The sequence below is a fragment of the Mustelus asterias genome, chromosome 18 (assembly GCF_964213995.1).
Source record: "Mustelus asterias chromosome 18, sMusAst1.hap1.1, whole genome shotgun sequence".
Classification (NCBI taxonomy): domain Eukaryota; kingdom Metazoa; phylum Chordata; class Chondrichthyes; order Carcharhiniformes; family Triakidae; genus Mustelus; species Mustelus asterias.
Genome location: NC_135818.1, coordinates 28228723 through 28242076, shown reverse-complemented (window position 1 = coordinate 28242076; position 13354 = coordinate 28228723). Strand labels below are relative to the sequence as shown.

Here is a 13354-nt window from a genome sequence, read left to right as displayed (position 1 = left end):
CAGTCTCCAACCTTTATTAGGGATTTGGTGGATGGACATGGTCATTGACATCTACAGAACCAGCAACTACTTGCTATAATTTCTTCTCAATGGTTGCACTACCGTGGATTCAGAGACAAAGTTGTGATACAAGTTGATTCAGCATCCCCCCCGAGATATTCAGAAGTATGAATTTTAAAACCACGCAACTACTGATCTTCACACTAGATTTTACAGGGGTATTTGTTAGTACATGACTCTAATTCTGGCATTAAGCCCACTTACACCTCCATTATTGTACATTCAACTATTCCCATTATTTAGTCATGAATACATTGCTACTTGTGGGATCTTGCAGTGTGCAATTTGGCTGCCACATTTCCTATATTACATTTCAAAAATGTGGCAACGATGGAATTTTCACAGTAACTTCATTGCATTGTTAATGTCAGCCTACTAGTGACACTAATAAATAAACTTTACTAAAAGGTACTTCATCGGCTGGAAAGCACTTTTGAGACAGCCAGAGGTTGTGAAAGATACAATATAAATGCAAGTTATTTCTATTCATATGCATTGCTTGTATTATACATCCTGTATTTGCTTCGAGCCAAAATTGGAATACAAGTGTCATTACAGCTCTTACCTTTCACCCCGATGGCATCTTCCAAATCATCTGTGGATGCTCCTCCCCTGGATGTCAACAACTGCAGTATAAAGAAGAGCTCCAGAAAAATATTTGGCACTAAATTCTCTAGAATTAGGAGAACATAAAATTAGAAGTTTATATTTTGCTGTTTCAGCCATTTTCCAAACCCTTTGCAACCCTCAGGCAGTCTATATCGTGGACATCTTGACACTTGGTTACGAGGTCACTTTATTGTCAAAATACCATATTTCTGCATTAATATTTTTCTCCATCTCACAGATCTGCCAGCATGTATGGTGTACACTGTATTGTAAATAACCTGCAAAAAGGACCAAATAATTTAAGGCTGCGGAGTCACAGAATCCCTGCAGTGCGGAAGAGGCCATTCGGCCCATCATGTCTGCACCAAATCTCGAGAGTATTCTACCCAAGCCCTCTCTCCTGCCCTATCCCTTTACACTTGATAGTTCCTGTCCCCCTACATTAAATTGTCCATTCATGTTGGCGTGAATCATGACAGGTCCCCCATGATGTGCTCCTGGTAAGCAGGGCCTACTGGAGGCACACAGCTAAGTACAGTCCCCAGGGAAGAGAGGGTCATGTCTGGGCACTACTGGGTGGAGTGTTGCATGGTGGGGGTGAGGGTACAGTGTTCCTTCGTGGTAGTCGGGGTGGAGTTCTGTGAGGTAAGTGCCAGGAGTGGAGGAGTTTCTGTTACAAAAAAAAGGGGGCGGGGGGAGGATTCAATTTTTCATTTACATTGGGGCGTCCTTCCTGATCGTTTATAAACTTAAGCTGCTGGCAGGGTGGTCTCAACCAGAGCTCAATGGTCAGCGTGCCATCCTGGGACCTGCCCCTTTCATTTTGTTGGAAGAGTGTTTAAAAATTTGACAGGAAAACCCGGAAGCACAGCCAGCAAGCTACCCTCCACTTTTCTCACCCGAGATGACATCTTGCCAAAAAGGCAAAATTTCACCCACTGTATTTCACCATAAGTAACATGCCAGTACACCATATTTCAAATGCATTAATCAGCACAGTTCCAGTTACCTATTAAGTTAGTCATGTTCCACACATAGCAATTGTACATCACAACAGGCCATTCAATCTCCTTAAGCAATCTATCCAAATAATCCCAATTTCCCCATTACCCTGAAAATGTTCCCTTTTCATAAATATATTTTAAAAATTCCTTTTCAATGTTACTATTGAATCTGATTCCATTGCCTATTTAGGCAATACATTCCAGGCCACTCTCTGCAAGAAACAAATTAATCTTTCCTATGCTTTTTTGGCAATATTTAAACGTATTCACTTACCAGAGATACAAGCAGAGTATAGCTGGGCCAATACATCCAACTGGTTTCTATGAGAAACTTTGCTTACATCAGCACATATAGTAATACTGTCTGAGGAAATGCTAAAAGATCTTCCATTCTGGTATTTAGTAGGCGTGGTTGAGTCCAAGACTGATGACTGCTGAAGCAACTTGGATCTAAATAAATTGCCAACAAAATATTTGGAAACAATCATTAATATAAGCCTTCTAGGGTTTTACAATTGTTTTATTTATATTTAGGATTTCCTTCAATTTTCCAGGCACCATTCAACAATTGTTAATCCATAAAAACCAGTAAAACTGTAAGAAAGGAAAACTCTAATTAAATCAAGAAGGCAAATGGGATGTTGGCCTATATTGCGAAGGGCATAGAATATAAAAGCAGGGATGTCTTGATGCACTTGTACAGGGCATTGGTGAGGCCGCAGCTGGAATACTGTGTGCAGTATTGGTCCCCTTATATGAGGAAGGATATATTGGCATTGGAGGGAGTGCAGAGAAGGTTCACCAGGTTGATACCGGAGATGAGGGGTTTGGATTATGAGGAGAGGCTGAGGAGATTGGGTTTGTACTCGTTGGAGTTTAGAAGGATGAGGGGGGATCTTATGGAGACTTATAAGATAATGCGGGGGCTGGATAGGGTGGAGGCGGAGAGATTCTTTCCACTTAGTAAGGAAGTTAAAACTAGAGGACACAGCCTCAAAATAAAGGGGGGTCGGTTTAAGACAGAGTTGAGGAGGAACTTCTTCTCCCAGAGGGTGGTGAATCTCTGGAATTCTCTGCCCACTGAGGTGGTGGAGGCTACCTCGCTGAATATGTTTAAAGCGCGGATGGATGGATTCCTGATCGGTAAGGGAATTAAGGGTTATGGGGATCAGGCGGGTAAGTGGTACTGATCCACGTCAGATCAGCCATGATCTTACTGAATGGCGGGGCAGGCTCGAGGGGCTAGATGGCCTACTCCTGCTCCTATTTCTTATGTTCTTATGTTCTTAAATAAAAACTGTTGGAGCTACAAATCTATCACAATCTCTGATGAAATAAAACTTTATCTTTTTATTTAGAACATAGAACGTAGAAAAACTACGGCACAAACAGGCCCTTCGGCCCACAAGTTGCGCCGAACATGTCCCTACCTACTAGGCTTACCTATAACCCTCTATCTTACTAACTTCCATGAACATACCCAAAAGTCTCTTAAAAGACCCTATCGAATCTGCCTCCACCAGCAGCCGTTTCCACGCACCCACCACCCTCTGAATGAAAAACTTACCCCTAACATCTCCTCTGTACCTACTCCCCAGCACCCTAGACCTGTGACCTCTTGTGGCAACCATTTCAGCCCTGATTAAAAGCCTCTGAGAATCCACTCTATCAATACCCCTCAACATCTTATGCACCTCTATCAGGTCACCTCTCATCCTTCGCCTCTCCAAGGAGAAAAGACCTAGCTCTCTCAACCTATCCTCATAAGGCATGCCACCTAATCCAGGCAACATCCTTGTAAATCTCCTCTGCACCCTTTCTATGGCTTCCACATCCTTTCTGTAATGAGGCGACCAGAACTGGGCACAGTACTCCAGGTGGGGTCTGACCAGGGTCCTATACAGCTGCAACATTATCTCCCGATTTCTGAACTCAATTCCTCTATCGATGAAGGCCAGCATTCCATACGCCTTCTTAACCACAGCCTCTACCTGCGACGCTACTTTGAGCGTCCTATGAACCCGGACTCCAAGATCCTTCTGGTCTTCGACACTGCCCAGCGTCTTACCCTTAATATTATATTCTTTCATCCTATTCGACCTGCCAAAATGAACCACCACACACTTATCTGGGTTGAAGTCCTTCTGCCACTTCTCCGCCCAGTCTTGCATCTTATCTATGTCTCATTGCAACTGCTGACATCCCTCTACACTATCCACAACACCACCAACCTTTGTGTCATCAGCAAACTTGCCAACCCATCTTTCCACTTCCTCATCCAGGTCATTTATAAAAATCACAAAGAGCAAGGGTCCCAGAACAGATCCCTGGGGCATTCCACTGGTGACCGACCTCCATGCTGAAAAAGACCCATCTACAACCACTCTGCCTTCTGTGGGCAAGCCAGTTCTGTATCCACAAAGCAACGTCCCCTTGTATCCCATGCCCCTTCACTTTCTCAATGAGCCTTGCATGGGGCACCTTATCAAACGCCTTGCTGAAATCCATATAAACTACATCTACCGCTCTTCCCTCATCTATGTGTCTAGTTACATCTTCAAAAAATTCAATTAGGCTCGTAAGGCATGATCTGCCTTGGACAAAGCCGTGCTGGCTATTTCTGATCATACTATTCCTCTCCAGATGTTCATAAATCCTGCCTCTCAGGATCTTCTCCATCAACTTACCAACCACTGAGGTTAGACTCACCGGTCTATAATTTCCCGGGCTATCTCTTCTCCCTTTCTTGAATAACGGAACCTCATCCGCAATCCTCCAGAACCTCTCCCGTCTCCATTAATGACGCAAAGATCATCGCCAGAGGCTCAGCAATCTCTTCCCTCACCTCCCACAGTAACCTGGGGTACATCCCATCCGGTCCCGGCGATTTATCGAACTTGATGCTTTTCAAAAGCTCCAACACATCCTCTTTCCTAATGTCCACATGCTCAATCTTCTCAGTCCACTGCAATGCTGCACTGCAACTACCAAGATCCCTTTCCACTGTGAATACTGAAGTAAAGTATTCATTGAGTACCTCTGCCATTTCTACCGGTTCTATACAGACTTTCCCACCGTCACATTTGATAGGTCGTACTCCTTCACATCTTATCTTCTTGCTCTTAACGTACTTGTAGAATGCCTTGGGTTTTCCTTTATCCTGTCTGCCAAGGCCTTCTCATGACCCCTTCTTGCTCTAATTTCCCTCTTAAGCGCCTTCCTACTGGTCGTATACTCTTCTAGATTTCTAACATTACCTAGCTCCCTGAACCTTTTGTAAGCTTGTCTTTTCTTCTTTACTAAATTAGTTACAGCTTTCATGCACCATGGTTCTTGTAACCTACCATAACTCCCGTCTCATTGGAACGTTGTTGTGCAGAGCTCCAGACAAATATTCCTTGAAAATTTGCCACATTTCTTCTGTACATTTCCCTGAGAAAACCTCCTTCCATTTTATGCCTCTAATGCTCTGACTAATAGCCTCATAATTGCCCTTACTCCAAATAAACACTTTCCTAGCTTGACTGATCCTATCTCTCCCCAATGCTAATGTAAAGGAGATAGAATTATGATCACTATCCCCAAAATGCTCTCCCACTGATAGATCTGACACCTGCCCAGGTTCATTCCCTAATACCAAATCAAGTACAGCCTCTCCTCTTGTAGGCTTATCCACATACTGTGTCAGGAAGCCCTCCTGAACACACCTAACAAACTCCTCCCCATCGAAACCCCTCACCCTAGGGATATTCCAATCGATATTTGGGAAATTAAAATCTCCCATCACGACCACTCTGTTATTATCACATCTCTCCAGGATCTGCTTCCCAATCTGCTCCTCCACATCCCTCCTACTATTGGGCGGCCTATAGAAAACACCCAGTAAAGTTATTGACTCCTTCCTGTTGCGAACATCCACCCACAGAGATTCCGTCGACAATCCCTCTGTGGCATCCATCTTGCTACTTATAAACTGTTTTTGGCAAGTGGTTTGGCACTGCATTTCCTCTCCTTTCACTGCTTCACCTCCATCTTCCTTTATCAAGCATCATTTGATTTGATTCATTGTCACAAAGAACAAAGAACAGTACAGCACAGGAAACAGGCCCTTCGGCCCTCCAAGCCTGTGCCACTCCTTGGTCCAACTAGACCAATCATTTGTATCCCTCCATTCCCAGGCTGCTCATGTGACTATCCAGGTAAGTCTTAAATGATGTCAGCGTGTCTGCCTCCACCACCCTACTTGGCAGCGCATTCCAGGCCCCCACCACCCTCTGTGTAAAAAAATCCCTCTAATATCTGAGTTATACTTCGCCCCTCTCACCTTGAGCCCATGACCCCTCGTGATCGTCACTTCTGATCTGGGAAAAAGCTTCCCACCGTTCACCCTATCTATCCCCTTCATAATCTTGTACACCTCTATTAGATCTCCCCTCATTCTCCGTCTTTCCAGGGAGAACAACCCCAGTTTACCCAATCTCTCCTCATAGCTAAGACCAGGCAACATCCTGGTAAACCTTCTCTGCACTCTCTCCAATGCCTCCACGTCCTTCTGGTAGTGCGGCGACCAGAACTGGATGCAGTACTCCAAATGTGGCCTAACCAGCGTTCTATACAGCTGCATCATCAGACTCCAGCTTTTATACTCTATACCCCGTCCTATAAAGGCAAGCATACCATATGCCTTCTTCACCACCTTCTCCACCTGTGTTGCCACCTTCAAGGATTTGTGGACTTGCACACCTAGGTCCCTCTGTTTCTATACTCTTGATGGCTCTGCCATTTATTGTCTAACTCCCCCCTACATTATTTCTTCCAAAATGCATCACTTCGCATTTATCTGGATTAAATTCCATCTGCCACCTCTCCGCCCAATTTTCCAGCCTATCTATATCTTGCTGTATTGCCCGACAATCGCTATCCGCAAGTCCAGCCATCTTCGTGTCATCCGCAAACTTGCTGATAACACCAGTTACACCTTCTTCCAAATCATTTATATATATCACAAATAGCAGAGGTCCCAGTACAGAGCCCTGCGGAACATCACTGGTCACAGACCTTCAGCCGGAAAAAGACATGTATTGGTGTACAGAGGAGAATGAAAGCATAGTATGTGTTACAGTCATAACTAGGGTGTAAAGAAAGATCAACTTAATATAAAGGTAGGTCCATTCAAAAGTCTGACAGCAACAGGTAAGAAGCTGTTTTTGTTTTATTCATTTGTGGGACATGGGCGTTGCTGGCTGGCCAGCATTTATTGCCCATCCCTAGTTGTCCTTGGAGGGCAGTTGAGAATCAACCACATTGCTGTGGCTCTGGAGTCAGATGTAGGCCAGACTGGATAAGGACGGCAGGTTTCCTTCCCTAAAGGACATTAGTGAATCAGATGGATTTTTCCGACAATCAACAATGGTTTCATGGTCATCAGCAGATTCTTAATTCCAGATTTTCTTTATTGAATTCAAATTCCACCATCTGCCATGATGGCATTCGAACTTGGCTCCCCCAGAACATTAGCTGAGTTTCTGGATTAATAATCTAGCGATAATACCATTGGACTATCACTTCTCTTGAGTCGGTTGGTACGTGACCTCAGACTTTTGTATTTTTTTTCCTGACAGAAAAAGATGGAAGAGAGTATGTCCAGGGTGCATGGAGTCCTTGGTGATGCTGGCTGCTTTTCCGAGGTAGCAGAAATTGTAGATGGAGTCAATGAATGGGAGGCTGGTTTGCATGATGGACTGGGCTACGTTCACAACCCTTTCTTGCGGTCTTGGTCAGAACAGGAGCCATACCAAGCTGTGATACATCTGGAAAGGATGCCTTCTATGGTGCATCTGTAAAATATGGTGAGAATCATAGCAGACATGCTCAATTTCCTTAGCCGCCTGAGAAAGTGGTTTTTCTTAACTATAGTGTCAGCATGCAGGAACCAGGACAGGTTGTTGGTGATCTGGACATCTAGAAACCTGAAGCTCTCGACCATTTCCACTTCATCCCCGTCGATGTAGACTGGGGCATGTCCTCCACTATGCTTCCTGAAATCGATGGCTATCTCCTTCGTTTTACTGACATTGAGGGAGAGATTGTCGACGCACCATTTCACCAGATTGTCCATCTCTTTCCTGGACTCCACCTTATCATTGTTGGAGATCCGACCACTATGCTGGCGTCATCAGCAAGTTGGTGCAGAACTTGGTGTCTCAGTCATAAGCGTATAAGGACTTTAGTAATGAGCTGAGGACACAGCTTTGCGGGACACCAGTGTTGAGGATAATTGAGGAGGAGGTGTCGTTGCCACACTGGTTGTGTGATTTGCCAGCTCAAAGGTTGGACAAATGATCAACTCTCAGGTCTGCGCCAACAACTGCATTGCAGAATTGAGACTGTAGAACGTGGGAGGTCATGGATGCCAGTGTGATCCAGAGTGAACACATCTGCAGTAAGTGCTTGCAACTCTCGGAGCTTCAGCTCAGAGTCATTGAGCTGGAGTCAAAGTTGCAGACACTGTGGCACATCAGAGAGGGGGGAACGTTACCTGGATGCTTTGTTCCAGGAGGTGATCACACCCCTTAGGTTAGGTTCTTCAGATTTATGAGGTGCCGATGCCAGCATTGGACTGGGATGGGCACAGTAAGTCGTCTCACAACACCAGGTTAAAGTCCAACAGGTTTATTTGCAATCACAAGCTTTCGGAGCACTGCTCCTTCATCAGGTGAGTGGAGGTAGGTTCACAAACATGACATATATAGGCAAAGACACAACTGCAAGATAATTACAGATTGGAAAGTGAATCTTCCAATCTGTAATTATCTTTCAATTGTGTCTTTGCCTATATATGCCGTGTTTGTGAACCTACCTCCACTCACCTGAAGGAGAAGCGCTCTGAAAGCTCGTGTTTCCACTTAAACCTGTTGGACTTTAACTGGGTGGTGTTGAGACTTCTTACTGTCTTCAAATTTAGTCAGCCATTGGGGACAGGCGATTGTGATTGTGAGTGGGGTAGGTAAGGGGATCAAAAAGGTAGAAATGAGAGATGACTCAGCCTTTGCAATTATCCAACAGATTCAAAGTGTTTGTCACCTGTACGTATGAAAGTGGGGGCTGCAGGGTGGATGTGTAAACTAGCACTGTAATACAGGAAATTAAGGTAGTGGTAGTAGAGGACAGTATAGTCAGGGGGAGAGCGAGTGTCCAAAATGTTGTTCCCTACCCAGTGTCAGAGCTCTGGATATCTGCTCTGGGCTGGAGAGGAACGAAGTAGGAGGGGGAGAATCCAGTGGTCTTGGTCCACATAGGTATCAATGATGTAGGCAAAACTAAGACAGAGGTCCTGCTTACTGAGTATGAGCAGCGAGAGCCTATATTAAAAAGCAGAACCTCAAAGTTAATAATCCTTGGGTTATTACCTGAGCCACAGCAAATTTACAGAGAATGAATAAAGTTAGAGATTTAAATGTATAGTTGAAAGGCTGGCGAGGGAAAAATTGCGTTTTGGTCCCTTGGGCACTGGCACCAGTACTGGGAAAGTGGAACAGTCTTCACCTGAACCGCACTGGGACAAGTGTTCTGGCAGGTCAGAAATTAGGGCAGCAGAGAGGGCTTTAATCTAAATAGTGAGTGAAAGATCAGGGTCAAGAATTATAGAGAAATAGAGGTTTACAGCATGGAAAACAGGCCCTGCGGCCCAACTTGCCTATGCTGCCCAGTTTCAACCATTAATCTAGTCTTGCATTTGGCCCATATCCCTCTATACCAATCTTACCCTGTAACTGTCTAAATGCTTTTAAAAGACAAAATTGTACCCATCTCTACTACTACCTCTGGCAGCTCGTTCCAGACACACTCAACTCTGTGTGAACAAATTGTCCCTCTGGACCCTTTTGTATCTCTCCCCTTAATTCTATGCCCTCTAGTTTGAGACTCCCCTACCTTTGGGAAAAGATGTTGACTATCTAACTTAGCTATGCCCCTCATTATTATATAGACCTCTATAAGATCACCCCTAAGCCTCCTATGCTCCAAGGAAAAAAAATCCCAGTCTATCCAGCTTCTCCTTATAGGTCAGAAATTAGGGCAGCAGAGAGGGCTTTAACCTAAATAGTGGGAGTGAAAGATCAAGGTCCCAGTCTATCCAGCCTTGCCTTCTGTATCCTCATTTACGTTCCCTTTATCCCATTCCACGCGCCCCCCCCCCCCCCCCCATCCCCCCACCCAACCATTGTATCAATCTCTGCTGATTCTCTTTGCTCGGCTCTGAAAAAAGGTCCTCTAGACTCGAAGCGTTGGCTCTATTCTCTCCCCACAGATGCTGTCAGACCAGCTGAGATTTTCCAGCATTTTGTTTTTCTTTCAGATTCCAGCATCTGCAGTATTTTGCTTTTATCTCAATGATTTTGAATGTATATCAATGGTTTGAATGAATTTGCTGATGACACAAAGATAGGTAGGACAGAAAGTTCTCATGAGGAGATAAAAGGAGTTTATAAAATGATTTAGATAGATTAAGTGACCGGGCAAAAATGTGACAGATGGAATATAATGTGCAAATAATGTGTACTTGTCCACTTTGGCAGGAAGAAAAGCAGCGCATGATTTGAATGGAGACCGTGGAACACTGTGGTACAGAGGGCTCTGGGTATCCTGTCACATGAATCACAAAGGGTTAAATGCAGGTGCAGGAAGAGATTGGAGAATCAAATGGAATGTTTATTGCAAGAGGAATCAAATATAGCCTTGGCTTTAGTTAGATTGTTAGTTAGATCTAACTATAGCCTTAGTTAGATTGCAACTAGAGTACTGTTTTAATCTCCTTACTTAAAAGGAAATAACTGTTAAAGGTTCACTCGACTGATTCCTGGGACGAAGGGGTTATCTTATGAGGAAATGTTGAGCAGGTTGGGCCAATACCTATTAGAGTTTAGAAGAATGAGACATGATCTTATTGAAACATACAAGATCCTGAGGTGATTTGACAGGGTGGATGCTGAGAGGACGGGCCCCCTTGTGGGCGAGTCAAAAACTCGTGGATATAGTTTAAAACTTTGGGGTGGGGCGGGGTGGTTGGGAACAATCCGTTCAGCTATGATCATATCAAAATGCAGAACAGGCTCTAGGGGCTTACTTCTGTCCCTAATTCTTGTGTTCATTCTGAATTGTCTCAAGAAGATGGTGAGCTGCCACAGTCCATGTCACAAAGGCACTCACACAGATCTGTTAGTTTGGAAGCACTAGATTTTAACTCGGTGACAATACAGGAACAATATAGTTCCAATTTAGGGTGGTGCATTATTTGGAGGGTAACTGTAGGTGGTGGTGTTCCAGTGTGCCTACTGTCCTTACCCTGCTAGGTGGTAGAGCTCATGGATTTGGGAGCCTCTGCCAAAAACAATCTTGGTGAATTATGGCAGTGCATCCTGTAGATGGTATGCATAGAAGCCACAGTGCAGAGGGAATAACTGTTTAAGATGGTGGATGGGATGTCAATCAAGCGGGCTGCTTTGCCCTGGATGGTATTGAGCTTCTTCAGTATTGTTGGATCTGCACCACCCAGGCAAGTGAATACTTCTATGTTTTAAGGAAATACAAACCAAGTTTCTGTAGCGTGGCCTCATGGTTTAACCCTCCAAGTTGCTATGAGGCCTTCAATGCAGTTGTGATGTTTAGCAACTAATTTAGCCTCTGCCTTTTAAGTTCTCTTCTTGTTTGCTGGAATGGCAAGAGATGGCAGGGTCATTTCCTAAAAATGAACAGAAGATTTTTTGTACTCCAAGGGGAGACTATACCCTGCACTGTTAAAATATAAACTCTAGTGCAGGGATCTCCAAACTTTTCAGTACGAGGGCCACATCGTATATTTTACACATTTTCGGGGGCCAAAGAAAAAGAATTAGTTTTATAAATGAATGAATAAAATTTAAAAGAATGAATAAGTTTTATTTGGATCATCTTTGTAATCAGCATATGATTCGATTCAGAACAAAAGAGGAATGTGACAATTACAAAGGAGCAATGCCGTGCTTACACTGAGAAATGATATATAATGAGTAAAAATGTCAAACATTAGCAAATGCTCTGACAAAATAACTGCAGATGAGAAAAGCAGGCTGTTCATTTTTTAATTACTGAAATTTTACAAATGTTTACTTGAAATGAGAATTTGCCCAATTTTGTGGCACACAATAAGAAAAATAAACACGCCCCAAGAAAGAACTTCAGTAAAACAAAGCAAAGAAATTCAAAATAAACTTGAACCATTAATAAAGGTCGAACAAAATAAATTCAGTCTGCAGTTTTCTACACAATTCTGGCAATTGGAGTTTTCAATCGTAACCAACAAATCATGAAGCTTTGCACAAGATTAATGGGAATGATGGAACTGCTTTTTTAATTTCAAAATATTGCTGAACTGAGGTTTCAAGCTCGAGGAGCCAATTATTAGAATGGACTTCAAATGCTCATCAGATAAATTTGCTCGATTTTTGGACTTGACATACTTCATTTTTGAAAATGTTTGTTCACACAAGTACGTTGTACCAAAAACTGATACAAATCCACAAGCAAATCGCTTCAAATTGGGAAACTGCTCAGGCTGCAAAGATTTATAAAATTGGATCAGATTTCCTTCTTTATACTTTTCTTTCAGCATGTCATCTGATTGGAGATCAATAATTTCCATTTGAAACTGACTTGGGAGTGTTTCAACATTGCAGCCAAATGTATTTTGAAACAGCTTTATTTCAGCTGTGTTTCCATCAAGATCACAAAATTGTTCCTGAAATTGTTTTTGCAAGTCCTTAATGATTTCTGTTGCAAATGAAGGAGGAAATTCTGCTTCACTTTCTTCATGAAATTTTTCACAACATGGAAAATGAACCAAGTTATGAACTTTCAGCTGTCCTTGAAATAGCATCAGTTTTGCCCGGAATGCCTTGACATGCGCGAATAGATCACAAATCAAATTTGTTTCACCTTGCAACTTCAGATTCAATTGATTCATATGGCCTGTCACGTCTGCAAAAAATGCCAATTTCCAAAGCCAGTCAGTGTTTGATAAAAGTGGTTTGGGTCGATTCTTCTCTGTGAGAAAGGAATCAATTTCCTCTCTGAGCTGAAAGAACCGTGATAGAACCTTTCCACAACTAAGCCATCGAACTGCTGTATAATAAGGCGAGTCACCGAACTCAGAATCAGTTTCTTTCAGAAAATCACGAAACTGGCGATGATTAAGCCCGTGAGATCGAATGAAATTCACTGTTGAAACAACAGGTTTCAGAACGCAAGACATATCCACATATTTTCCGCACAATGCTTGTTGATGGATAATGCAATGCAGAAACATGGGCTTTGAGAATCCACCAACCTCACAAGCTTTTGTGATTTGTCCAACCAAACGTTTCTTCACCCCAGACATGTTCTTTTCTCCATCAATTGTCACGCATTGCAGTTTATTCCACTCCAGGTTATATTCTAAGTTTTTTGCAATTCTTTGAAGATGCCTTCTCCAGTTACTGTGCTGTGCATGCTATGCACTGATGCTAATTCTTGTGTCACATTAAATTCACTGTCAACGCCACGGATGAATACTGTTGTGATGTGTCACACACATCAGTCGATTCATCAAGTGCGAGAGAATACAACTGAAAATTTCTTGCTTTGTCTGCAAATTTGATGAAATATAT

The 13354-nt window shown here is 43.1% G+C and overlaps 1 protein-coding gene across 2 annotated transcripts in view; it reads right to left on the bottom strand.

Annotated features, from left to right (window-relative positions):
- cdan1 (codanin 1) overlaps positions 1–13354 on the bottom strand; it is a 126852-nt gene that overhangs the window by 92199 nt on the left and 21299 nt on the right. For both annotated transcript variants that reach the window (XM_078233634.1, XM_078233635.1), the window contains exons 3-4: positions 1948–2123; positions 626–733 (exon numbers count right to left, since the gene is read on the bottom strand). In XM_078233634.1, coding sequence (XP_078089760.1) covers positions 626–733; positions 1948–2123 — 284 coding nt within the window. The remainder of the gene's footprint in view (positions 1–625; positions 734–1947; positions 2124–13354) is intronic.